The sequence below is a fragment of the Carcharodon carcharias genome, chromosome 12, assembly GCF_017639515.1.
Source record: "Carcharodon carcharias isolate sCarCar2 chromosome 12, sCarCar2.pri, whole genome shotgun sequence".
NCBI classification, from domain to species: Eukaryota; Metazoa; Chordata; class Chondrichthyes; order Lamniformes; family Lamnidae; genus Carcharodon; species Carcharodon carcharias.
This window is the reverse complement of record NC_054478.1, coordinates 44,056,500-44,084,363: the sequence shown is the minus strand read 5'-3', so window position 1 is coordinate 44,084,363 and position 27,864 is coordinate 44,056,500. Positions and strand designations below refer to the sequence as shown.

Below are 27,864 nucleotides of genomic sequence, written 5' to 3'. Positions count from 1 at the left end.
TCATGTTGACTCAAACACTTTGCATTCGGAGCTGTCTCCGGCTGCTTCAAGTCCCAAGAGCCTCACAGTACTAAGTTACGCATGCCAGCGAAGTTCCATGTTTGTCCTAAGTTAGCTGAGGCCAGATGTGGGCAGCATTATGTGCTATAAGTGATTACAGTCTTCCTGAGCTATGGAGAAGAAAAATCACAGAATCACAGAATCTTAACAGCACAGAAGGAGGCCATTCGGCCCATCATGTCCGCACTGGCTCTCCAAATGAGCATAATGACCTAGTGCCATTGCCCTACCAAGGTTCCTGCTGTTGCTAGAATGTGCATGTGTGGATGCTAGATGAGGACAGATTTGGGCTTACTGTGATGTGCCACTATTGTCTGATAGCCTGGTGATATTCGCCGTCAAAGTTTCTGCTAGAATATGACAACTTGGCTGATGTATTAGAGGGCTGCAGTTACCTCTGCCATCAAGTGAGGAGGGGAGGGGAAGAAAACTCAGAAAAACAGAACTCAATAGCAGGCCAGTCAAATTGGTATAAGTTACAAAAGATGCAGTTTTGTTTATCTCACTCCCTTTCCTGCCTTTGTTGCTTGTTGTTTTGTCCTTTCCACACTGCACTGAATGCTACCCCAAAGGAGGTCATGTAACTCCATAAGGTTGACTCTTAGCTGTCCTCTGAAATGTTCAGTTCAAGGGCAATTAGGGATGGGCAACAAACGATGGTTTTGCCAGCGATGCCCACACCCCATGAAAGAATGAAAAGAAGGCCAGCAGAGGCTTCTTTAGCTCTCATTGACAGCTAAAGTCTGTTTGTTTAAAAAGCAGGTGACTTTAAAAAAACTTCAGATCACGATACTTAAACAGACATTATCCAGCCTTCAAAAGTGTTTACATCTACTCCAACAATTCCTGAACTCAGTTTTACAGATTAAGGCCTTTAGAACAATTAAAATGAGGTTTGTTTGAACTCAACACCAAGTTCAAATGGCCCTGCTAAGTTTGAGTTCCCCAACTGTGTGAATCACTCCCACGTCAGGAAAAGCTGTAATTGTCTAAAATGGAGAGAGGACATCTGCATCCGCACCCCACCAATGTGCACCCCCCTCACCCCCGCCGACCCCAATCATTTGTAAAGGTCAGAGGAGTCTTCCTGAATCTGGAAAATCTGACCCTTAATTGCTGTTTGTATAATCTAATTTCCTTCTTGGCAGCCCCAAGGGAGTTTCCCGCTTGCCTTCAAAACTGTCAGGGTGAAAACCGGAAGCAAGCAGGCTGATTTCAGGATCCGGCTTGAATTTACCTTTGGGGGATTTAACTCCTGCCATGCACCCAAATCCGCCTCCCTTGACAGTTAAAATCCTGTCCATTGATTTTAATCTACAAGCATCATGCATGGCCCTGCAATTATATGACTATGCAAGAGAAAGGGGGAGGGGAGAGAGCTTTGTTGCTGCTTTGAGAGCACAGATAGTTGCAAACCACAAATCATTCTCCAACGATAGACTGTTGATTGCATTGTTATCAATTATACCCGTTCTTCTGTAAAACAAAAATAGCTAAAAGGCTTAAGGAGCTAAGATTCTATGAAGATTGTCTCTGAACTCCAAGGCAATCTAGCAAGATGCCAGAATATTAATCTAGTATTGTGATCCACCGATTATTCTATGGTGTATTTGGTTATTTAAATTTATTCTTTTTCTAGTCTCCTGTTCCATTGCTTGCCACTCAATTCTATTTTTTAAAAAAGAGTTATTTGAAAGTTTTTTGGTACTTCATTTGTACCTTTATTATTTACTACTGCTAAACTGCAGTATTACTTCAGCTACTTGATTTTATGCTTATCCTCTCACTCTGTGATCACAGTTTTAGATGAATAATCTACTTACTCCTGCATTATCCATGTTCCCCAGGAGTTTTAACAAGAGAATTATTATTCCACGCAATCTACTTTTCTCCAATTAAAAGTGGATTATTGCTGTGAACCTTGTGTATTTGTTTTAAATATTTCTGGTGTCTTACAAAGGGAGTTGAGAGTGAAAGTCACTCTGCTTTCTGGAGCAGAGAAGGGAGGTGAAGGAACCTACCCAACTGCCAAATCTGACAACCAGCATGGCAGTTTGGGGCCTTTCCTGGTGGGGCAACACCCAGATGTGCCCCTCATGACCTCTGTAACCTCACAGGCTACTTATGAAAGGGAGGATCTTTCATGGACCCCATTGCACAAAATGATGGACATAGGTCTAGATGAGCTGTAGATTCTATCATCCTGTAGGGCATTGTTATAAAACAATGGCTGCCGGTCTTGTAGGCCAACACTGAATAGCATACAGAATCAGTGACAAACTAAACAAGGAGAGTTCAGGAATTTAGGAGGTGAGCATCTCTCAGGAATGTCCCTTGAAATATAGTCAAGGCATTCAAAGTATGTTCGCATTCCAATATGTGATAAAAATGGTTCAAATGTGCTTAAAAACAAATGAATGACGGATATCAGGGGGATTAAGAGAGTGCTCAACAGTGTAATATTGGGCCGTAACTTCTGTGGAGTGGCATTCACTGTTAGGTTGCCAATCTGCTCCTAGTTACTTGCCCTGAAAAGAAGCAGCATCTTTCTTGCTCGACTTTCTGACTCGTGCTGAGTGAAAAAGGTGGAGTCAGAGGTAAGGAAGCCACACTCTTTTTTTTAAACAGCACTAGCTGCCATAAAGCAAGTAGGTTTAAAGATCCAGCTGTTTTGAGAAACCATGGAGAAGGTAAGGTGAATGGGTAGGATTGGAGGGGGAGGGTTGGGTGGTCAGGAGGTGGGAGGAGTTGTCAGTGAGGATGGGGTTGGGTGGTCAGGAGTGTGGTTAGTGGGGGCGGGTGGGTGGCCAATGAAGGGGGGGGTGGTGGTGGAATTCCCATTGTAGGGCAATTGCCCAACAGAGCTTTGAACATCCCAGGAATTGTCATTCAATCATTACATGGGGAATTCTGGGGAGGGGGATTATCTTCAAGCAGCAGCATATGTGCACAAGACTAAGCATGTAGCTTCCAAGTGATTAATAAAAGCAAATGTCAAACACCATAAAGACTGCAGTCATTACTTCTTAGTAGCAAAGTTGCGGGGGGGACATTTATTTTATACATAGCCTTTAAAATAATCACTTAAAATAATCATGGTGAACAACTAGGCAATTTTAGTTTGAATGTATCCAAAGTCCTGTAGGAAGGGATTTGATTAAAGCTGCACAGTAAAATCAGTCAGTGATAATTGTCCATCACATTTGTGCCCCTTCAGGGATTGGCTGAGTGAGGTATAGTAGCTCCTTTTGGCGATGATAACTCATATCTCCAATGAACCAATTTTGTATTCTGTCTTCCCTCTCAAATAGCCAAGAAATTTTTGATCTTCTACTGTCGGTGCTTCCCTTAAACAAACGTGAACTAGGATGTATTTTGTTGGTGATGGCATAACACCTGGAAAGTTAAGCAAGCAGCAGGCATTTCAGATGATGAAAGGGAAAGCATGGGTATCCACAGGCACATGGGGCAGAATTTTCCTTTTTGGGGGTGGCGGGGGGAAGAACGGGTGCGGGCAGGTGCAGACCCAATCGGCATCTGGATCGGGTCTGCGCCACCATTTTACGTGGGCAGGTCAATTAACCCGCCCAGCGTATTTGTTGACTCCCGTGAATAGCGGGAGTGTGTGTGCGGCAGCGGGCGTACACAGTCTGCTGGGTCCAATGGCGACCTGGCAGTCTGTTTAAAAGAAGGCCTGGCAGCCTCCTGTAGGTTGGTGACAATGACCAATTCGAGGGCGCACCACAGGGGGTCGGCTGAGCAGGCCAGGCTGGAGGGAAGGGCAGAGGAGCAGGCCAGGCTGCAGGGTAGGCCAGTGGAAGGGGGGTGGAGTGGGGAGGGGCAATGCACCCCTAACTTTTCAATTAATGCCTTGCTACCCTCCTTAATGAGGTGGCAGCACGGCGGGAGGTGTTGGTCACCCAGGATGGGAGAAGGAGGCCCCCCACATGACCAAATGTGCAGGGGAGGAGGTGGCTGAGGCAGTGAGCTCCCGTGATGTGGTGCGGCGCATCTGGATCCTGTGCCATAAGCGCCACAACGATTTGTTGCACTCTGGCAGGGTGAGTACCATGTTGGCATTGGGCATTTAACCCAGCAGGTAGCCTTAGCCTTTGAGGCACCCCCTCCCCGCCCCCCCCCGCCCCGGCAAGTCTTACTGTCGTGACTGCATTGAATCATGTTGGGCACTGTTCCTACCCTGGGTGGGCAAGCAGTTAGTGGCCATGCTTAAATTAGCCTGAGTGGTTCACGAGGAGATGAGTTCTCCCCCGCACCATGTGTTGCTCTTAGTCACACATAACTACTCTGGGAGCAACCTGCAGGAGATGCAGCGAGGTGCACACTCAGAACTCCAACACATGTCCTATGCAGGGTGATGAGATGATGGAAGGGGAGCCCCAAGGTATCGTGGCCAAGAGCCATCTGCTGCCATCGACGCTGCATGTAGTTGCACTTCCTTGCTAAGGGAGCAAATACCGTATTGTTCCTAAAGTGGTGTGCGCATCATGTGTACAAGGGGCCATTGAGGGGGTTGGGAGCAGGCGTACTTCCTTTGTATGAATGATCAGCAGTAGCGGGGAGAGGAGGCACTGGAGGCCTGATATGGCCCACTGTGGTTGGGGTGTGGCGTGCATGTGCAGAGTCCATGTGCAATTAAACGCAATGAATAGTCTTCTTTCTTTCTCAGGAGAAGAATGCTCATAATGCGTCGGAGTGTGCGGGGACTGGAGGGGGCTAGGCTCACCTCCTCATGTTAAGCCGCTTCAAGCAGGAGGCCCTTGAGCTTGAGAGGCACCATGCACCCAGGCCCACTGGTGTCGCTGAGCCTGGGGCAGAACAGCCAGGTATTTGAGGCCAACAGTGAGATCCGCAATGTCCTCCCAACATCCATAGCACTGATGCTTGTTCAATTTGTTATAGTTGCAACATTGCTTGGTCACAGAGTGATAGAGTCAGAGGTTTGGAGCACAGAAGAAGGTCCTTCGGCCCTTCAGGGATGCGCAAGTCAAACATGTTGGTCCTGCTGATCCATTTGTGTTGTGCTAGCTGAAGGTTTGTTGGATTAAAGCCTCCCTGGTGTCCCTGCCTCCTTGGTGTAGTCTTGGGTCAGCGTCTACCCCCTCAGCCTTTCCCTGTGCTTTCTCATCCTCAGAATCAGTGCTGGATTCATCATGTGCAGCAACAGACACTGCGTCAATGTCTTCATTGTCCACAGTGTCTCCCCTTTCCAGCGCAAGATTGTGGAGAGCGCAGCATGCAACCACTATCATCGACACACAATCTGGGAGGTACTGGAGTGCGCACTCTGAGTGGTCCAGGCATCGGAAGCGCATCTTGAGATGACCGATGGTTTTCTCCACCACAACCCTTGTGGAGTTGTGGCTCCTGTTGTACCACTGCTCAGCATCTGTTCTTGGATGGCGGAGAGGGGTCATGAGCCACCTTCTGAGGGGAAAGCTCTTGTCACCTAGCAGCCATCCATCAAGCCGGGCTGGAGCACTGAAGAGCCCCGGCACCTGGGAGTGTCTGAGGATGTTGCCGTCAAGGGACCTGCCTGGGTACCTTGCACCGACTTGTGGAATCATCATCCTGTGATCACACACTATCTGCACATTCATGGAGTGGAAGCCCTTCCTGTTGATGAAGGCACTGGGCTCACCTGCTGGCACCTTGATGGCCACATGTGTACAGTCTATTGCACCCTGGACGTGGGGGAAGCCAGCAATGGCCGCAAAGCCTCTGGCTCACTGTGCCTGACTTGCCTGGTCCCAACAGTAGTGGATGAAGGTCAATGCCCGTCTGAACAGACCGTCTGTAACATGCTTGATACAAGTGTGGACGGCTGATTGGGAGACACCGCAAAGATCACCCACCAAGCCCTGGAAGGAGCCAGAGGCACAGAAGTGGAGGGCAGCTGTGAGCTTCAGAGCCACTGGCACGGGGTGTCTGCCCACACAGTTGGGGGAGATCTCAGGGCCAATCATCTGACAGATGCAGTTGGCTGTCTCCCTTGACAGTCAGAGCCTCCTTCGGCATTGCACCTCAGACATATTGAGGTAGCTGCTTCGCCACCTCTATACCCTGGCAGCAGGATACTGGCATCTTCTGCAGCCCCTTCGACCTTGGGCTACCTCTTGGCCCTGCACCCCTTGTGCCTGCGCCTGTCCTCCCAAAAGTGGCTTCCCTGGAGGCTGAATGTGCACTCCTGGCCACCACCCCCTTATAGCCCTCCCTTCCTCCTCAGAGGAGCTGCCTCCAGTGGACAGATCAGCTCCCAAACCCAGGCTAAGGGAAGGCTTCCTGAAACCTGCAGGCCTGGAAAAGATTCCTCACTGCAGAGTGCTGACCTGAAGGTTAAGAGTCCAGAAAAAGCAGCTGGGATGCGTTCTGAAGTACTGCAGATCACACAGGCAAGTTTGAAAAACTTTCAGCAATAAATACTTCACAGAGCAGATTCATGACCCCACTGAGCCCTCTTATCCCACCTATGGATGAGGATCATGGAAAAGTCTCTTACCTGCCTGCCCGTTGCATCCGTGCGCTGACCCAAGGATTGCACGGGCGCCGAAAAATTGCTGTGGATTGACAAATAAAGGGCTTTAACTAGCCCGTTAATTAATGGCGGGCACGCATCGGACTTCATTTCGCCCAGTGAAATATCGCGATGGCATGTGGTGACACCCCATCATCAAACTGAAAATTCTGCCCATGAATATCAATGTAGTCAGTCAAATCTGTACTATACAATGGCACAGGAGACTAAGTTTGCCTTTCCTTCTGGTGCTGGACATGTTATGTGCTAACGACAAAGGAAGGCATCTGTTCCATCACTTTTGTAGTACTGAACTATGTGCAGATGGTGAGATATCTTTTGCTGGTTTCCAGCATGTACCAGTGATACAGAAGTTGAGTGTGGTAGTGTAGTAATCTGACGTGTAGTACACCTTTAAGAGACTGTGGGCAGATTGACCACGTAACTGTAAGACCTAATAAATGTGTAGCGCGGGCTACCATGTAAATGTTAGTCTACAGTAGGGTCCGGTTGGAGAAGCATGCATCATGTTAGTGCTCTGTTGTAAATAAATAAGTATGTGCTTCATTTCATATTGGTCTCTGTGTCTGCAGTATATTGTAGTCGACTCGCCTGCCGACAGATAACTGCAACCAATCCCTGAGCAAATCGACCCCATAGTAAAGCACAACAGGTAGTAATTTTCACTTCCACTAAGAACACTGTCTCAATGTTGCTCCTGGGCCGGAGCTACAGTAGGCTGACATAGATCAGATCAGAGCACAGTTAAGGTGCAGTGGTTTGACACATTAGCTCCCTGCTAAGGCCAAGTAGTAATAGGTTGGTTGTAATCATGCAACAAATCAGCATGTCCTGAAGGTTCCCCCCACCCACCACTATCACTTCAAATCTTCAAGGCCACAGGCTTTTGCTGGGGGTGAGGGGGAGGGGGGGAGTGGGGGTAGGGGGGGGGGGGGGGGGTGGGGGGGGGGTGTTGTGGGGGGGCGGTAGTTTTGACTTTCGGCGAGCGTGTTAAGTATTCCATTGATGGAAATGAAAGTAGTGAGAGTTCTATGATGGGCAGCTGATTTGATATCACGTTTTATACTTTTACCCAGTCAAAATTATCCCCTCTATCATTTTCCATCAGCTATCTCCTGATCCGCTGACCCCTCAAACTGTATTGGCTTCTTCTGTTGTTTTCTTCACTTCAGGTGGAAATTAAACCAATATGTGACTCAAGTAAAGCTGGAGCAAAACTTCATCTTTCATGTTAATTACTGCTAACGTGACAAAAAATATTAATGCTGGGATAGCATTTAATGCATTTTTTACTGGTTTATATGCAGGAGTAATTTCATGAGCTTGGGGAACAACTTCTCGTTGTTAACACTAACAAAATGCCTGTAATATAACAATCAATTAGTGTTTGCATTCCAGTGCAAATTGATCCTCAAAATGGCATTTACATCTCTTAGGCCATGTTTTTTCTGCCGGCAAGTTGGGGACGGGGCCCACTAGCCGACACGTAAATGATGTGCGATGGCTTTGGGGAGGAACCCGCGATGTCATCCCGCCACATTTAAATATTCAGGAAGGCAGGTGGACAGCGAAATCAGCTGTCCGCCCGCCGACCTGTCAATGGCCAATTGAAGCCATTGGCAGGATCATTAAGCCAATTAAAGGCGCTGCCCGTCCAACCTTAAGGCTGGCGGGCAGGCCAGGGGCCCCTGCGGGCTTCTGAAAAAACATGAATCCTCATCCACTGGCGGGATGAGGTTTTATGTCTGTTTTAAAAAACTTTGATAAACTTTATGTGATATTTATTAACATGTCCCATTTCGTGTGACATTGTCACGTGAGGGGGACATGTTAATAATTTTTTTTATTTTTCTATTTTTTAAGTTTCTAAAACGTTCAGTGCTCTCCCTGAGACAGCACTTAGTCTCGGGGAGCTGTGCGCTCTTTCGTGCGCATGAGTGAAAGAGCGCACTTTGACAGTTGGGGAATCCCTCCCCCCGCACAGGAAGTGCATAGCGCTTCCTGTCAGGTGGCCTGTTGGGTGGGCCTTAATTGGCCCGTCTGCTCAAAATGGCGGCAGCAGCAATTGGCTGCCCACCCACCGCCGAGCTGCTGGGGCCCGCCCACCTATCAAGGGCAAAATTCTGCCCTTAATTAAACACTTTGTATACCATGCTATTATTTGTCAAAATCACTTTCTGTACTTTTTTGGTGTTGGCAATCACAAAATAGAATTAGGGAAATATAGAGAATTACAGAAGATTTCAGAATTCAATTATAATTACTTGTAATTACTAATGCATTTTGCTGGAACCTAATAGATACAAAATTGGCTGAAAAGCAGGAAGCAGAGAATTATGGTCAATGGATATTTTTTGGGCTGGTTTGTAGTGGAGTTCCCCGGGGGTTAGTATTGGTACCTTTGCTTTCCCTGATATATATTAATGATCTAGATCTTGGTGTGTAGAGGACAATTTCAAAGTTTGCGGATGATATGAAGCTTGGGAGTGCTGTGAACTCTGAGGAGGATGGTATGAAACTTCAAGAGGAGAGAGCAGATAGGTGGCAGATGAAGTTCAATGTGGAGAAGTGTGAGGTGATGCATTTTGGTAAGAAGAACATGGAGAAACAATGTAAAATAAGGGGCAGAATTTTGAAGAGGATGCAGGAGCAGAAAGACTTGGGTGTATTTGTGCATAGATCATTGAAAGTGGCAGGGCAGCTGGAGAGAGCAGTCAATAAAGCACACAGTATCCTGGGCTTTATTAAAAGGGGCATACAGTACAAGAGCAGAGAGGTTATGCTGAATTTATATAAGACACTCGTTCGAACTCAGCTGGAATATTTTGAACAGTTCTGGGCACCATTTTATCGGAAGGATGGACAGAGTAGATAGGGAGAAGCCGTTCCCACTCGTAAAAGGTTCAAGAACGAGAAGGCACAGATGAGAAAAAGCATTTTCACACAACGAGTGGTTCGGGTCTGGAATGCACTGCCTGGAAGTGTGGTGAAGGCAGGTTCAATTGAGGCATTCAAGATGATTATTTGAATAGAAACAATGTGCAAGGGTACAGGGAAAAGACAGGGCAATGGCACTAACTCATAATGCTCATCTGGAGAGCCAGTGCAGATATGTTGGGCCAATGGTCTCCTTCTGTGCTGTTAAGATTCTGTGATTCTGTAAACTCACTCTGCTCAGTTGCAATCTCCAATATACCTGGCATTTTTTCAAAATTACAATTTATAGCAGAAATACTACTAATGATTTGTTTTCCAATCATGGTAAATTCATATTATTTTTGAAATAAGTATGAATTTTGCGGTACTCTTTTTATTTCTCTGATGAAATCATTGTTCAGCATTCAAAGGATTAATGGCATCTTTTCACCAACAAAATGCAATTTATTTTAGAAATAGGATCCTAATATGGATCAACACTCTGGTGAGTTACTGCTGATGCTCTTGGCATGTTAAACATTTTGTGGTCATGTTGTGTGGATAGCATTCATATCTACAGATCACCTGATGCAGTTTTGAATGCATTTTTGTTACGCTGAAGGAGTTAACTGGCTGAATGTATTGCTGCAATCAGGTTTTATGAAGCAAAAGGGTTGTATTCTGGCAAACAAAAACAACCTGTTTTGGATAAGCAAAAAGGAATGCACAATTGATTATTCCAAATACAGCTGACGACAAGCATCAATACACAAGTTTGAGCTACTCAAGGGCCAGGAATAAAACATTGTCAGACTTTATTTCATTTGCTGTAAATGGACTGCATTTCAATGTATTATATGAAAAATACAACTTAAAGTGCAGCTACAGGAAACCTTTCCTGATAATTCTGCCATCAATTGAAGTAAAACAACTACAAAATAAAATTGAGTTATTTTAGTTCCTTCTTTTAAGTTATTTTTGCCCTCACTACTCACAATTGACCTTTCTCAATAAACTATTTGCTGATTCTCCCCGATTCCAAAACTAAGCCAGATGATTGCAGAGTGCTATTTGGTTGACTGGGATTGTTAAAACTGATGGGAGGTAACTAGAATAACAATTTTTGAAAAAAAGTGATGTTACAGCTTTAAAAGGAGTGAACTTTCAATAATGCAAACTGGACTGTAATATGCTTTGTCCAGAAAATGGGGCTCAGATTACAAGGGGTTGAAAATACACAACTGGAGATCGTCCAGCTCCATTGATCAAAAATGGTGACACTCAAGAATTAGCACAAGTCGCTGCTCTGCTTTTCATTATTTTTTTCATTGAACAGTATGAATTCTATCGTTCTTCAGAATTTTAGGTTATGTTTTTCCATTTGTGTTCTCCAGCTGCACACTTGCCTCAAATTTCTACAAACATAGTGAAGATCAAGGGTTATGTTTCATCTGGTTGGTAATGTGAGTGAAAAAATGACTGCAAGTTATGTCGAAAGTTTAGCTCACCAAATTATACAATTAAGGAACTTTGAGTCTGTACCAGTATAAATTGGCTTTTGGAAGAATGCAATGTTGTAACATTGTTCTGGAGCTATGTGAAAATACAAGGAAACTTAACCAGAAATAATATGAACTGTACCAAATCTGGTTATTGAAAAATTCAATCACTGAAAAAATCAGTAAGGATTAATAAAGGGTGAGCCGATCTCGATGTGTGATTAACCTATACCTATAGCTTCCAACCCAGGCAGCGTGCAAACTTCGTGTTGCCTGCTCAGTTGCATCATTGCAGTGTTAAAAAAACAAGCCTTAAGACTTTGTGCCTTAATGCAAGGAGCATTCGCAATAAAGTGGATGAATTAACCGTGCAAATAGATGTAAACAGGTATGATATAGTCAGGATTATGGAGACATGGCTGCAGGGTGACCAGGGATGGGAACTGAACATCCAGGGGTGTTCAGTATTTAGGACAAAAAGAAAAAGGCGGTGGAGTTGAATTACTGGTTAAAGAGGAAATTAATGCAATAGTGAGGAAAAATATTAGTTCCAACGATGTGGAATCTGTATGGGGAGAGCTGAGAAACACTAAGGGGCAAAAAGCATTAGTGGGGGTTGTATATCGACCTCTATATCTATATGCAGATTAAAGTCACCTATAATTACAGATGTTCCTTTATTGCATGCATCTCTAATTTACCGTTTAATGCCATTCCCAACATCTTGATGAAGAATTCTGTGGTAGTGATGTTGGGAATGGCATTAAACAGTAAATTAGAGATGCAAGCAATAAAGGAACATCTGTAATTATAGGTGACTTTAATCTGCATATAGATTGGGCAAATCAAATTAGTAACAATACCATAGAGGAGGAATTCCTGGAGTGTATACTGGATGGTTTTCTGGAACAATACGTTGAGGAACCAGCTAGAGAACAGGCCAACCAAGGCTGGGTATTATGTAATGAGAAGGGAATAATTGACAAACTAGTTGTGCGAGGCCCCTTGGGGATGAGCGACCATAATATGATAGAATTCTTCATCAAGATGGAGAGTGATGTAGTTGATTCTGAGATTAGGGTACTGAATCTTAATAAAGGAACCTATGATGGTACGAGACGCGAGTTGGCTATGATGGATTGGGAAATGTTGCTTAAAGGGATGATGGTGGATAGACAATGGCAAACATTCAAAGAGCGCATGGGTGAACTGCAACAATTGTTTATTCCTTTCTGGCGCAAAAGTAAAACAGGAAAGGTGGCCAAACCATGGCTTACAAAGGAAATTAGAGGTAGTATTAGATCCAAGGAAGAGGCATACAAATAGGCTAAAAAAAACAACAGACCTGAGCAGTTTAGAATTCACCAGAGGAGGACCAAGGGATTGATTAAGAAGGGGAAAATAGAGGACGAGAGTAAGCTTTCAGGGAACATAGAAACTGACTGTAAAAGTTTCTATAGGTATGTGAATAGAAAAATATTGGTAAAGACAAATGTAGATCCCTTGCAGTCAGAAACAGGGGAATTTATAATGGGAAACAAAGAAATGGCTGACCAACTAAGTAAATATCTTGTTTCTGTCTTCACAAAGGAGGACATGAATAACATACCAGAAATGTTGGGGAACACCGGGTTTAGTGAGAGGGAGGAACTAAAAGAAATCAGTATTAGTAGGGAAATGGTGTTGGGGAAATTGATGGGATTGAAGGTCCGATAAATCCCCAGGGCCTGATAGTCTACATCCCAGAGTACTTAAGCAAGTGGCCTGAGAAATAGTGGATGCATTGGTGGTCATCTTCCAAGATTGTATAGACTTTGGAGTAGTTCCTACAGATTGGAGGGCTAATGTAACCCCACTATTTAAATAGGGGGGTAGAGAGAAAACAGGGAATTATAGGCCAGTCAGCCTGCCATCAGTAGTGGGGAAAATTGTAGAGTCCATTATAAAAGATTTAATAGCTGAGCACTTGGAAAACAGTGGCAGAATCGGACAGAGTCAGCATGGATTTACGAAAGGAAAATCATGCTTACAAATCTACTGGAATTTTTCGAGGATGTAACTGGTAGGGTTGATGATGGGGAGCCAGTGGATGTGGATTATTTGGACTTCCAGAAGGTTTTCGACAAAGTCCCACACAAGAGATTAGCGTGTAAAATTAAGGTGCATGGGATTGGGGGTAGTGTATTGAGATGGATAGAAAACTGGTTGGCAGACAGGAAACACAAGTAGGAATAAACGGTTCTTTCTCCGAATAGCAGGCAGTGACTAATGGGTACCTCAGGGATCGGTGCTGAGACCCCAGTTAATCACAATATATATTAATGATTTAGATGAGAGAACTAAATGTAATATCTCCAAATTTGTAGGTGACACAAAGCTGGGTGAGAGAGTGAGCTGTGGGCCCCACCACCATTTTAAGTGGGTGGGCCAATTAAGGCCCGCCCGACGGGAAACACTATGCGCTTCCTGTGCGGGGGTGGGAGGGATTCCCCAACTGTCAAAGTGCGCTCTTTCGCACATGACCATGAAAGAGCGCACTGCTCCCTGAGACTAAGTGCTATCTCAGGGAGAGTGCTGACAGTACTTCAAACTGTCAAAATAGAAAAATAAAAAAAAATTAACATGTCCCCCTCATGTGACAATGTCACTCGAGATGGGACATGTTAATAAATCTCACATAAAGTTTATTTAAGTTTTATAAAATGGACATGAAACCTCATCCGGCCAGTGGATGAGGTTTCATGTTTTATCAGAAGCCCGCTGGGGCTCCTGGCCTGCCCGCCAGCCTTAAGGTTGGATGGGCAGGGCCTTTAATTACCTTAATTATCCTGTCAATGGCCTCAATTGGCCATTGACAGGTCAGCGGGTGGACAGCTGATATTTAAATGGGGCAGGATGACATCGGGGGTTCCTCCCAACGTCATCCCGCTTCCTTTTCCCATCGGTGAGCGGGCCCCACTCCCAAATCACCGACGGGAAAATTCAGGCCTCTGTCGTCTATTAGTGAGCCAATCTTCTATCTATGCTAATATACTACCCCCAACACCATGGGCTCTTATCTCATTAAGTAGCCTATGTGCAGTACCTTATCGAACGCCTTTTGGAAATCCAAATATATTACATCTCCTGGTTCCCCTTTATCTATTCTGCTTGTTGCCTCCTCAAAGAAACCTAATAAATTTGTTAGGCATGATTTCCCTTTCATGAAGCCATGCTGACACTGCTTGATTAGATCATAGGAAAAATCTTCCCCCCATTAGAGGGTTTGTGCGGGAGCGGGCAGAGGTGAGTGTGAACCTGATCAGCGCCCCAGATCGGGGATGTGCTGCTATTTTACGTGGGCGGGCCAATTAAGACATGCCCATCGTGACGCACGCCTGGAAGCGCTGTGTGCTCCCAGTGTGGACGGGGGAGGATTCCCTGCGTGTTTCCCTGTGCTCTTTTGCGCATGTGCGTGAAAGAGCACAGAGATCTTCCTGAGGCATGGAGGTGCCTCAGGGAGATCCATTTGACATGTGTAAGTTTAAATAAAGGAATGAAAAAACTTTTGAAACATGTCCCTCATGTGACCCTGTCGCATGAGCTGGGACATGTCAAAGAATTAATGTAAACATTTTTATTAGATTTTAAAACACTTCATGAAACCTCATCCCGCCCGTTGATGAGGTTTCATAAAAAATGCAAAGGCTGCCTGGGCTCTTCATCTGCCCGCCAACCTTAAGGTTGGACAGGCAGCTCATTTAATTGAGTTAATGACTATTTAAATAGCCTTAATAGGCCTTTGACAGTTCGGCAGGCGTGCAGCCGACTTGGCTGTGTTCCTGCCAAACTGACAATCTAAATGACATGTCAGTGAGCGGGCCCTGTCCCCACTCGCCGACTGGAGAATTCTGCCCCATGTAATTCTGAATGCTCTGCTATTACATCCTTTATAATTGACTCCAACATTTTCCCAATGACAGCTGTTAAACCAACAGGCCTATAGTTACCTGTTTTTTTGTCTCCCTCCCTTTTTGAATAAGTGTGTTACATTGGCCATTCACCAATCCTCTGGGACTTTTCCAGAATCTAAGAATTTAAATTTAGTTTTAAATCATTTAAATTTAAAATCGGTGAAAATCAGGTCATCAAGGGCTGGGAAGAAGGATTAGTTCAGATGAGCGTTGGACAGAGAGCAAAACTAACCTGCACCTCTGGCTATGCTTATGGAGCTGCTGGCCACCCTGGCGTCATTCCACCTAATACTACTTTGATTTTTGATGTAGAGCTCTTCAGACTCGAGTGAAATCATTATTCGGTTTGTCTCCTGCTTTTCGCACACAAACATGAGCAAGCTTGAAGATTGTGCATTGAATATGCAGGGCTTGGCTATAATCACACCACAATTACCTTCCCCATCCACAACCTGCTGTATGTCAGCAACAAATCTGCTTCTCTCATGTTCCTTCTGGGCTGTAACTTGGGACCTGATGATCTCAATCCTGAACTTTATTTTTTAAATTTTTTAGAGAAAATCATGCTTTGCTTTCTGACTATTCTAGGTTGTGCACGATCAAGAATGAACATCGAGCTGCCTATTGGTAAAAAACGACAGCTGATCATTTATGACGTACGAGTGCATCCCCTATCTCTGTAGCCAATTTCTTTAATATCCTAAGATGCAACCCATCTGGTCCAGGGGATTTACCGGTCTTTAGCCCCATTAGTTTCCCTAGTACCTTTTCTCCAGCGATAGTTACTGTATTTATTTCCTCCCCCACTTTTGTCCCTTGATTATTTAGTATTTTTGGAATGCTATTAGTATCTTCTACCATGAAGACTGAAGCAAAGAATTTATTCAACTCGGCGCCCCAGATCAGGGACGCCCTCAAAGTTTATTTTCCCCCTCTATTATTTTTTGGTCTTTTTTTTTTGTTTTTAAAACTTTCCTAATCTTCTGGCTTACCACTCATCTTTGACACATTGTATGCTTTTTCTTTCAATTTGATACTATCCTTAACTTCCTTGGTTAACCATGGGTGGTTTATCCCCTTCCTAGAATCCTTCTTCCTCACTGGGATATATCTTTATTGAGAGTCATGAACTATTTTCTTAAACATCTGCCATTGTTCATCAACCATCTTTTCTACTAAACTGCTTTCCCAGGGCCGCTCCAGCCAACTCTGCCCTCATTCCTTTGGAATTACTCTGAATTAAGTTTAGCACAGTTGTTTCCGAACCAAGTTTCTCACTCTCAAACTGAATGCTAAATTCTACCATATTATGGTCACTGTTTCCTAGGGGATCCTTTACTCGGAAATTATTTATTAAACCTGCCTCATTACACATTACCAGATCCAAAATAGCCTGATCCCGGGTTGGATTCACAACATATTGTTCTAAGAAACCGTTCCGAATACACTCTATGAACTCTTGCTCTTGTCTACCTCTGCCAATTTGATTTTCCCAAGTTATATGAAGATTAAAGTCACCCATGATTACATGCCCTCATTATCTCCTGTTTTATTCTCTGGCCTACCGTGTAGCTAGTGTCAGGGGGCCTGTAGACTACTCCCGCCAGTGTCTTCTCCCCCTTGTTATTTCTTACCTCTACCAATATGGATTCTACATCTTCCAATCTGAGATCCTGTCTTGTTATCGTACTTATTCCATCTCATGCTAAAAAAGCTACCGCACTACTCTTTCCTTCCTGCCAGTCTTTTTGAAAATTCACATACCCCTGAATATTTTATTTTGCTTTGTAAACCTATGTATCCCCTTTCCATAACCCTTCCCCCCACCCCTTATTTAGTTTAAAGCCTTCTCTACTACCCTAGTTAATCAGTGCACCAGGACACTGGTCCCAGCATGGTTCAAGTGAAGCCCGCCTGACTGGAACAGCTTCCTTCTACCCCAGTACTGGTGCCAGTGCCCCATGAACAGAAACCTATTCCTTCCGCACCAATCTCTGAGCCATGCATTTAACGCCTTGACTTTATTTACCCTATGCGACGGAGGTTCACCACACTAATCTCTGGGATGGCGGGATGGTCTAATGAGGAGGGGTTGAGGAAACTGGGCCTGCATTCTCTGGAATAAAAAATGAGAGCTGATCTAATTGAAACTTTCAGAATTCTCACAGGGAATGACAGGGTAGACGTAGATAGGATGGTTTCCCTGGCTGGTGAGTCTAGAACCAAGGGGCACAGCCTCAGAGTAAGGGGCAGGCCACTTAAGACTGAGATGAGGAGGAATTTCTTCACTCAGAGACTGTGAATCTTTAGAATTCTCTATCCCAGAGGGCTGTGGAAGCTCAATCATTGAGTACGTTCAAGACACAAATTGATAGATTTCTGGATACTAATGGCATCAAAGGATATGGGGATAGCATAGGAAAGGAGCATTAAGGCAGATGATCAGCCATGATCTAATTGAATGGTGCAGTAGGTTCAATGGGCTGAATGGCCTCCTCCTGCTCCTATGTTCCCAAACCCACTTGTGTGGATATAATTAGCACATTATTGCAGTCGAATTGTTTGGTGCTAATTTACTCTAAGGTTTTGCCATTGTTAAACCTGTAAGTGAAATCAGGAGTCATGTATCAATCAAACATTTCACTGTTAGTTCAATATATTCTTAATTGACATGGAACTGTTGTCTGTGGTGCTTGAAGTTCAAGTCTTTTAGATGGTGCTGTATGGATAGTGCATTAGGCCAGGTTCAAAGCGATGGATAATATGAACAACCAAGTTGCTTGCAATTTTTTACAGTGGTTGTAAAGTATTTAATACTGAAACGCAAGCTTTCGATGGTCATTATAAATAGAGGCTTCGCATACAAAAGCCAACAAGTTTCTCTAAACCTATATAAAACAGTTGGACACCCACTGTGATCACTCTTCCCAATTCTGGGTTCCAGAATGATGTGAGGGAGAGGGCTAAAGGGGGGAGGGGGTCGGCAAAGTGGCCCAGAAATAGGAAAAGCACCAGGGCCCATGATTTCTCTCCATGGCCCCTTCTGGAGGGGCGAGGGCTTAAAATTGTGAAAGGCAAGAATGGGCTAAAGTTACCTTGCACCGTTTAAAGCTAGCCTTTACCTCTTAAGGCCATGGGAACCTTGATTGAAGCAGGTGCTGGAAATAGCTGGGGAAGAGTGTCTGCCCTGCAAACTTAGTTTTAACCCAACAAGGGAGAGAGCATGCTCCAAAGTCCTTGATACAGGAGGGGGACAGGAGGAGAGAGGTCCTATATCCACAAGGAAATCCTCCAGATGGGCACTGCAAAGTCATTGGGAGCTGGTAGCCACTGCAGTCAATTCCAAAAATCTATCTTTGAGGGCATGGATGCAGTGCCGCAAGAGGTCTAATGGCCTCACAGTGGTCATTATCAGTGAATGCATCATCAGATGCCACACCCACCAACTGCACCACTACGCTCACACACTGCTCACTGCACCACATCTCTATCACTCACCTACAAACAGGATGTATACCTTATATTGGTATGCTTCACCTCACCCTCACACACAGCCCTGTTGCAAGCCTCACAGCCACATCTCATAACTTGCACACATGGACAGCTATCCACCATGGCAGCCAAATCACTCCAACAGTTTTCACCATACTCAGTGACATACCTCACTCTCTCTTGCAAGACAAGGTGATGCAGAACTGCAGGCAGCAGGAACTAACTAGCAGGGAACAGGCATGGTTGCATATCTAGCCCCAATAGAGACAATGGTGCTCACCATCAATGGCCATGCCTGAGGCTGTAGCCAGTGGCAGGACTCAAGTCATTGCATAAGACAGTATACTCACATCCATTCCGTCTTATCATTTTCCTGTCATCGCACAACCTCCTTTGATATATAAGTTGTAGATGATGTAAACACAAATCTCTTGGTTTCATCCCCTCCCCTGACTGTAACCCTACACTTGTGACTTTCTCCTTTCAGGTATACAAGAACTGCCACCTGGCCAGGCAAGGGAAAGAGGTGGAAGAACAGGAAGACAGTGAAGAAGATGAAACACCATCACTCACTCTCACATTAGCAGTGCCCAGCTCACATACTTTACAGGCCATATTAAAGATGAGTTCTGCACGTGATGAGACACTAGTCATGACCAGCCTGCCACCAGGCAGGGGTAGTGCAGGTGCCAGCTTGCTGGAGGGTGAGGTTGTACACAAGTTGTGCACCAGAAGAATCAGATGAGGACTTTGATGCATTGGTTGGATATGCACACAGAAATACTTTGTCTGTTGGCAGGTCTGCCAGAAAGTCTCCAGTTAATGTCGAGGACCATCAAGGAGTTTAGCATCAACCTAGCACAAGGTTTTGCTCAGAGCTTGGAGCCATTGTTTCCAGCGTCCATTCACATAATTGTGGACCCTACCATGATGCAGCGCTTGATGACTGATCTCTCAGCTTCCATTACAGCACAAGCAATGTCTGGGTGCAGTGGAAATTCAAAATGGAGTCATGCAAGCTCAGTTTGCTGCCACAAATGCTCACACTGCCTTCATCATACCTGCAGATACCAGTGTTCAAAGGGGCTGGCAGGCTCTAACTATCACTCAGCAGGGAAGGGAACTTGTGGTTGCACTACATTTCTGAATTTACATGTGATGTCTGCAAAACAATAACTGCAAAACAACAACTGTGCAGTTAATAGCATCCTATCTGTGCCATGGGAAAGCTTACTATTCTCATGAAGCCATGTGCTCTCTCTGACTGTGTTCCTCTGGAGAGACTGAATGTAATGCACACCGCTCTCTTTGAGTACAGAGTGCCAGTGACCTTCCTTATGCAAGAGTATATGGCAAGATACTGGAGATGTCACCTGCTCCAACCTGCTCTAACGCAATAAAGTCCATGGCACTGGTCATCTTCACAGCCACTAGCTGCTCCAAGGCTGCAGATCTGCCTGCAACAAGTGGCAGATTTCTGTGAGTACATCGCTAGTGAAATAGAGTTGTTGCACAAAATGCTCCTCGCTGAGGTTGAGATGACATCAGTCAGTACGTCAGCTGACTTGAAGATACAAGGTGGACAAGGTCTCCTACTGAGAGCCCCTTTCCCCCTCCTCTTCGAGCAGCTCATTCTCCTCTGTCACTTCTGTTCATTTTCCTGTAATACAGTGAGCCTGAGTTGGTAGAAATCACTGCATCCATGATTGGGAGCAAATGGTCTGAGCAGAACCCTTGAAGTCAGCACCAAAGCCTTCAACACATGCCACACCAGCCACTGTAGACTTCACCAATTTTAAGTAGCAGTACAAACATTTAAACACTTCTAACTCAGCAACAGCCAGTAGAATCAATCAGTAATTACATGAAGGTGGTTGATGATTCCTTTAAGTAGTGCTGGTGGACTTGCTTCCTGCTGCTGAATGTATGTTTGGTTGTGCAAGTTTAAAAGAGGCCATTAGCTGGAATGTTGAAGTTGAAAATACAACTGCTAAAATCAAATCAGCTGACATGCTGACTAATGTCATGTTCTGCCTTTCTGCATATTTCTGGAGCACATTCCAACTGTCCATGCTAACAATCTCACCAAAATGGCATCTGAGGTGGTCAGAACCAGAAGTGTGTATGGTGCACAATTGCCTTTTTGGACCCAAAATGGCACCTATAGCTTTAGAAATATGAGTGTTGCACAACTGAATTTTGCAGCCAAGCTCTCTAACATTCTTCATTTGGAGGTTAAAAGTTTGCTTTGTCACTCAGCTTTGCCTAGAATTTATCTGAAAACAGAACTGCTCTCATGCAGACTGAGCTGCATAATACCTGGAAAAAGGGTCTCTCAAAATTTCAGGGCAAAACATGATTGTATTAGCGAAATATTACAAACTCTATCTAAATAATACAGCCAAAACCTCCATTGAACATATTTAATAGAGTTTTTCAGCTTTAACTGGTATCAAAAAAACCTCTTAAATCTGTTTTATTTGATAACAATTCATTTAGAGCTCATTATTGCTTTCATTAAGTAATGTGAATTGAATGTTGAAATTAGTTATATAATTAACCCTTAGTACACCACAGATGAGTTATCTTATTGAAGCCTGTGTCTGCCAATGACATTGTGGAAGTAGTTTTGACTTTTATTCTTGGCAAGAAATAGATGATAACGAACCGGCAGTTTGCTTAAAATTCAGATCAGACAATGTGTGAAATGGGCTATTGATTTAGCCAGAGATGAAAGTTGAAGTAATTCATAATGAGATACTATTCCTATGCCGATATAGGTCCAATGTCCAAAATCCAGCATCCTTTGGACCGAGAATGTGCTTGATTTTGGATTACTCATCAGTGGAACAGGCAGCTTTGTGTCTGGAGAACAGGGAGGGCTGTGGGAAGGCAGTTCTTAAAGTGCTGCAGTGGACTCAGATCCTGTGTGCTCACAACCCTTGCTGATTCCATCCTCTGGGATCAGCCCATGAATGACCTCTTCATTCCCCTGCTTACTCTGTTCTGGGAACAGCACCCCGATCACCCGAGAGAAAAATGTCTGGTTTTCGGACAGCCGGATTTGGGGTATTGTACCCGTTCATAAAATCACCTTAAAAGTTCATCTGATTGTTCAAGATGCAGTTAGGTAAAAGTTCACATTTCTGGACTTCATTTAGCTATGAAAATAATCTTTTGGATCAGGGTTTTAGTGAATCAAAGTTTCTCCCACCTTCGGAACAAATATTGGGAGTTGAAGCAAAAAAGAGCTAAGTAGGGTATTTTCAACCTTTAAAAGTTTAGAAACAGACACATTAGTTTTATCTGTAAGGCTGAATACATAAAAATGAAGTCCAGTAATCAAAACTGGAGGAAGAATGGAGGAGGTAATAAAATGTGGCATGGTAAAGGAAGACAGAGGGAGTGAAAGTATTTAACATTTTTTAAAATTTAAAATTGGTCAATTTCAGTTGCAGTAAGTTAATAGTACAGCTATAAAGCTGAAGAGCCTATTTCTATAAAAATGATTTTTTTTGTCAGTTATCAAACCTTGATTTTCTTAGGGATTAAAAAGAAATTTCTATGACTAGCCAATCTTTGATTTCTCTTAGTCTGACACATGGAAGACTTATTAGAGCTGTCTCTGCATCTGGGTTGAATCCACAATTAGTTCAGTTCTTCTAACCATCCCCTGTATCCACTGGCTGACCTTGATTGCCAAACACTGATTGTTTCATTATCAGAAATGATAGGTTATCAATCATGCCTCACACACAAAGTGACCTCCAAGAGTAGTGAGAAAACAGTAAGAGAAATACACACCAAATGTATAATTTAATCACAGTGCAAACTATTAATAATTATTTGTGAGATTATAGGCTAGATATCCAAACTTTTAGATGACATTTGTAGTAGGAAAAATGTCAGGATCAATTACTGGGGACAGGATAAGAGGGCACTTGGAGATCATAATATGGTTAGTAGGGTCAACACAGTTTTATGAAAGGAAAATTGTGTTTGACGTATCTATTAGTATTTTTGAGAATAGAACTAATACGGTAGAGAATAACAAACCAGCGGATCTAGTATTTTTCGATTTTCACAAGGCATTTGATAAGGTGTCACACAAGAGGTTGTTATGGAAGATTTGGGCTCATAGGATTGGGGGTAATATATTAAGATGGATTGTAGATTTATTAATGAACAAAAGAAAAAAAGAGAGGTCATTCTGAGATGGCAGGGTGTAACTAACGGAGTGCTGCAAGGAGCAGTGCTTCATTCTCAGCTGTTTACAATTCATATCAATGACATAGATGAGAGACTGAGTGTAATGTACCAAGTTTGCTTGTGATATGAAGATAGGTGGGGATGCAAGCTGTGAGGACAACACAAAGAGGCTACAAAGGGATAGAGACTGATTAATTGATTGGGCAAAAGAGTAGCAGATGGAGTTTAATGTGGGAAGGGAAGAAGTTATCCATTTTGCTAAAAAGCAAAGCAGGATACTGTTTCAAACTAGTAAATGTTGGTATTCAGTGGAATTTGGTTGTCCCTGCGTACAAGTCAAAGAAAATTAACATGCAGGTACAACAAGCAATTAGGAAGGCAAATAGTATGCTAGCCTTCATTGCAGGGGACTGGCGTATAAGGATAAGGGAGTCTTGCTGCAATTATAGGACTTCGGTAGGACCACACCTGGAATATTGTGTACAGTTTTGGTCTCCTTACCTAAGGAAATGATATGCTTGCCATAGGCATAGGAGGTGCAACAAAGGTTCCTTAGATTAATTCCTGGAATGAGAGGGCTGTCCTATGAGGAGAGATTGATTAGAATGTGCCTTCATTCTCTAGAGTTTAGAAGAATGAGAGGTAATCTCACTGAAATATATAAAACTCTTAAGCAGGTTTGACAGGTCGATACTGAGAGGCTGTTTGGCTTGGCTGAAGAATCTTGAACTAGCTGTCATAGGCTTAGGATAAAGAGTCAACCAAATAGAACTGAGATGAGATCATTTCTTCATTTATTGGGCTGTGAATTCTTAGAATTCTCTACCAGAGAGGGCTGTGGATGTTCAGTCAATTAGTATATTGAAGATGGAGATCAATACATTTTGGGGTACTAGGGAGGGATAAGGGATATGGTGGGAAAGCGAAGTTGGTGCAAAAGTTCAGCCATTGTCTTAATTGAATGGTGAAGATGCTCGTTCGACTGTACAGCCTGCTCCTGTTCCTACTTCTTAGATTCTTAACACTTGAAATGTTTGTACCACATTTTTTAAAATAACAGGCATTTCTATGTCTGTTATTTTAAGAGACATTAACTAACGTAATGCCTGTGCTAAATTAGGAGAGTGTCAAAAAAATACTTTAAACAGTTCTCAACCATTTTCACCAACAACAATTTCTAGATTATAGTTTAAGTATTTTTGAAAGGCTTTAGGAATCCTTTTTATCACTGATACACAGTGTAGAGGATAGCATTTCCTTCAAAGTGGTAACTGGCAGTTGTGATTAGCTTTATAAATTTTGACCAGAAAAATGCCCTTGACTCTTTGTGGGGAATGGAGGCCATAAATACAAGAATAAATACAAGGGAGTCAGGATAGGAGCTAGAAAAACTTCTTTAGACATATTTGCGAGACTGTGGAATTCACTACCATGATTTGTGCCTGAGGTAGAAACTGTCAGCATTCAGAATTAAGTTAGATGGGTCATGAAGGAGGAAGCCGGGTAAACATAATTAAGGCTATTTGATCGCATGGAGAAACTCTGTTCCTCCCCCCAACATAGGCTAGTTAGGCCAAATAGCTTGTTTGCATATTGTAAACTTCTAGATTTGAAAGCAAAGAGAACTGTTTGAATGGTGCCAGATACTTCAATCTAAATAATATAGCAAGAGTATTCTCATTTCATTATGTTCAAAATAAGGAAGTGTTTTTGGCAATGGTCTCTAGCAGTAAAATTCCTCCAGACAACAATTGTTTATACTTAAGTCACCAAAAATATCAACAGGAGGAAGTTTAGCCCCCAAATTAGTAAAGTGCACGTTCCAACAAATACTTTTATATCATAATATTTTTATATTTACCCATAATAGCCAGGGCTGTTGCTTTGCTTAAGTATTGTGTCATTGAGCTGATCACTTCTAAATTACCACCTTCCAGGTTACATCTACTTATGATTCCAGTTCCAGAATTAATCCAGTACAGCTTGTTTTCAGCATAATCAATTGAAAGGCCTGTAAGTAAATAATAACATTTTTAATTAAAGCATGCACAATTCAGGTAAAACATTTTTTGAAAGCAGAGTTGTATTTTTTAAAATAAAATGTAGGCTAAAAGTTTAGTCTGAATCTTAGCTAAAAGTATAAAAATAATCACTAATTCATTCAAACCCTTCTACCATGGATTTCTTTATGCTACAAATAACTACAGCAAAAAGTATTATGATTTTGAAACTTTTGGAGCAGTTTAAGTAAATATGTTTTTAAAATATTCAACACCAGTGAATTTTCTGCCAAAGAGCAAATGAATTGCCATATAATAATGTAGGCTAAAATTGCAGTTGTATCACCAAAAAAGGGTGTATAATGGTTTACTCTTGAATGTTGCTAAAGGGACATGTTAATCAGCCACACTTAAAATTCAGTTCTGATGCAAGGTCAGTGACCTGAAATATTAACTCTGTTCCTCCCTCCACAGATGGTGCCTGAATTGCATTTCTTTTTTTTATTTCAGGTTTCCAGCACCCTTAGTGTTCAGCTTTACACTTAAAATTTGCTGTTTTGAGATAAGTCCTGAATTTGTACTGTGAGCTATTAGTGAATAAAAGCTTAATACACTTGTCTAAAATCCTCCTTTTCATTATTTTGATGGAAATGTTAACTGTTTATAATACATATTTATAATAATTGGTTAATACCTTCCCTAAATTAATGGAGTCAAGAATTACCGATGAATAAGTTAAGCAATCATACATACAGGGTAGATAATATTTGTGTCACTGGATATGTTACCCTCAATGCTGGATGTATAAGACAGAATATAATTTTGTTTGGCGTAAAACAATTGGGTCTAATCTTCTGAGCAGTGGCAATCACCATTGGATTGCTGCTCCGCTCCTATTTTTTTACACTAAGATGGATTTCAGACCTGGACTTCCAAACCAGGCCACCTCAGAAATGTGGAGTATACTTGGGAGTTCTTCAACAAAGTGCAGGATCGTCAGGGGAAACCAAGCCATGCCCCCTTTCTAACTAGCTGCCACATTTCGGTAAGTTTTCAGTCACTAACACAGTTGAAAAATTTTGGAACATTTAAATAACTTTTAATTGTGTTAGTGAATGAGTGTCAGTGAGGCAAGAGGGTAAGTGGGCAGGACAGATCAGATGCTAACAGAGTGGAGTGGCAGGGCAGGTAAGGTGGCAGTGTGGGTAGGGTGGCATGGTGGTAGGTTGCAGGGGAGGTAAGATGGCCGGGTGTCATTTTGGCTGGGGTGCTGAGGTTGGGTCAGGGCGGGTCAGGGGGTGGTCAGAGGGTTGGGGGGAGTCAGAGGATTGGGGTTGAGTTGGAGGGATGGGTGGGGACTGAAGGGGCATTTCAGAGGGTCGGTGGGAATCGAGTGGGGGGTGGTCAGTATGAAGTCAGCTGTATAAGAACAAAGAACAAAAAGTACAGCACAGGAACAGGCCCTTCATCCCTCCAAGCCTGCGCCGATCATATTGCCCGTCAACTAAAACATTTTGTACTTCCGGGGTCCGTATCCCTCTATTCCCATCCTATTCATGTATTTGTCAAGCTGCGTCTTAAACACCACTATCGTACCTGCTTCCACCACCTCCTCTGGCAGCGAATTCCAGACACTCACTACCCTCTGCGTAAAAAACTTGCCCCGCACATCTCCTCTATAGTTTTCTCCTCTCACCTTAAATCTGTGTCCCCTAGTAATTGACTCTTCCATCCTGGGAAAAAGCCTCTGACTGTCTACTCGTCCATGCCACTCACAATTTTGTAAACTTCTATCAAGTCACCCCTCAATCTCCGTCGCTCTAGTGAGAACAATCCGAGTTTCTCCAACCTCTCTTCATAGCTAATAACGTCCAGACCAGGCAGCATCCTGGTAAACCTCCTCTGTACCCTCTCCAATGCCTCTCTATCCTTTTGGTAATGTGTCGACCAGAATTGCATGCAATATTCTAAGAGTGGCCTAACCAAGGTTCTATACAGCTGCAGCATGACTTCCCAGCTTTTATACTCAGTACCCCTGCCAATGAAGGCAAGCATGCCATATGCCTTCCTGACTACCTTATCCACCTGCGTTGCTACTTTCAGTGACCTGTCAACCTGTGCACCCAGATCCCTCTGCCCATCGATGCATTTAAGTGTTCTGCCATTTACTGTATAATTCCTGCCTGTATTAGACCTTCCAAAATGCATTGCCTCACATTTGTCCGGATTAAACTCCATCTGCCATTTCTCCGTCCAAATCTCCAGCCGATCTATATCCCATTGTATCCTTTGACAATCCTCTTCACTATCTGCAACTCCTCCAACCTTAGTGTTGTCTATAAACCTACTAATTAGCCCAGTTACATTTTCCTCCAAACCATTTAAGTATACTACAAACAGCAAAGGTCCCAGCACTGATCCCTGTGGAACTCCACTAGTCACAGCTCTCCATTCAGAAAAGCTCCCTTCTACTGCTACTCTCTGTCTTCCATGACCAAGCCAATTCTGTATCCAACTTGCCAGCTCACTTCTGATCCCGTGCGACTTTACCTTCTGTACAAGTCTTCCATGAGGGACCTTGTCAAAGGCCTTACTGAAATCCATGTATATAAGATCCACTGCCCTTCCATCATCGATCATCTTTGTCGTTTCCTCGAAAAACTCATTCAAGTTAGTGAGACACGACCTCCCCTTCACAAAACCATGCTGCCTCTCACTAATATGCCCATTTGCTTCCAAATGGTAGTAAATCCTGTCACGAAGAATCTTCTCCAATAACTTCCCTACCGCTGACGTAAGGCTCACCGGCCTGTAATTTCCTGGATTATCCCTGCTACCCTTCTTAAACAATGGAACAACATTGGCCATTCTCCAGTCCTCTGGGACCTCACTCGTAGCCAGTGAGGATGCAAAGATTTCTATCAAGGCCCCAGCAATGTCCTCCCTTGCCTCCCTCAGTACTCTGGGGTAGATCCCATCTGGCCCTGGGGACTTATCCACCTTAATATTCTTCAAGACGCCTAACACCTCTTTTTTGTTCTCAACATGATCCAGGCTATTGACACACTCTTCCCCAGTCAAATCAATCGCTAAGTCCTTCTCTTTGGTGAATACTGATGAGAAGTATTTATTTACTATCTCTCCCATTTCTTCCGGCTCCACACACAGATTCCCACCTCTGT

General features: G+C 43.5%; 1 protein-coding gene across 1 annotated transcript in view; it reads right to left on the bottom strand.

The window, feature by feature from the left end:
• LOC121284946 (low-density lipoprotein receptor-related protein 1-like) overlaps positions 1-27,864 on the bottom strand; it is a 1,922,347-nt gene that overhangs the window by 598,059 nt on the left and 1,296,424 nt on the right. The window contains exon 32 of the mRNA XM_041200912.1: positions 24,544-24,693. Within this exon, the coding sequence (XP_041056846.1) occupies positions 24,544-24,693 (150 nt within the window). The remainder of the gene's footprint in view (positions 1-24,543; positions 24,694-27,864) is intronic.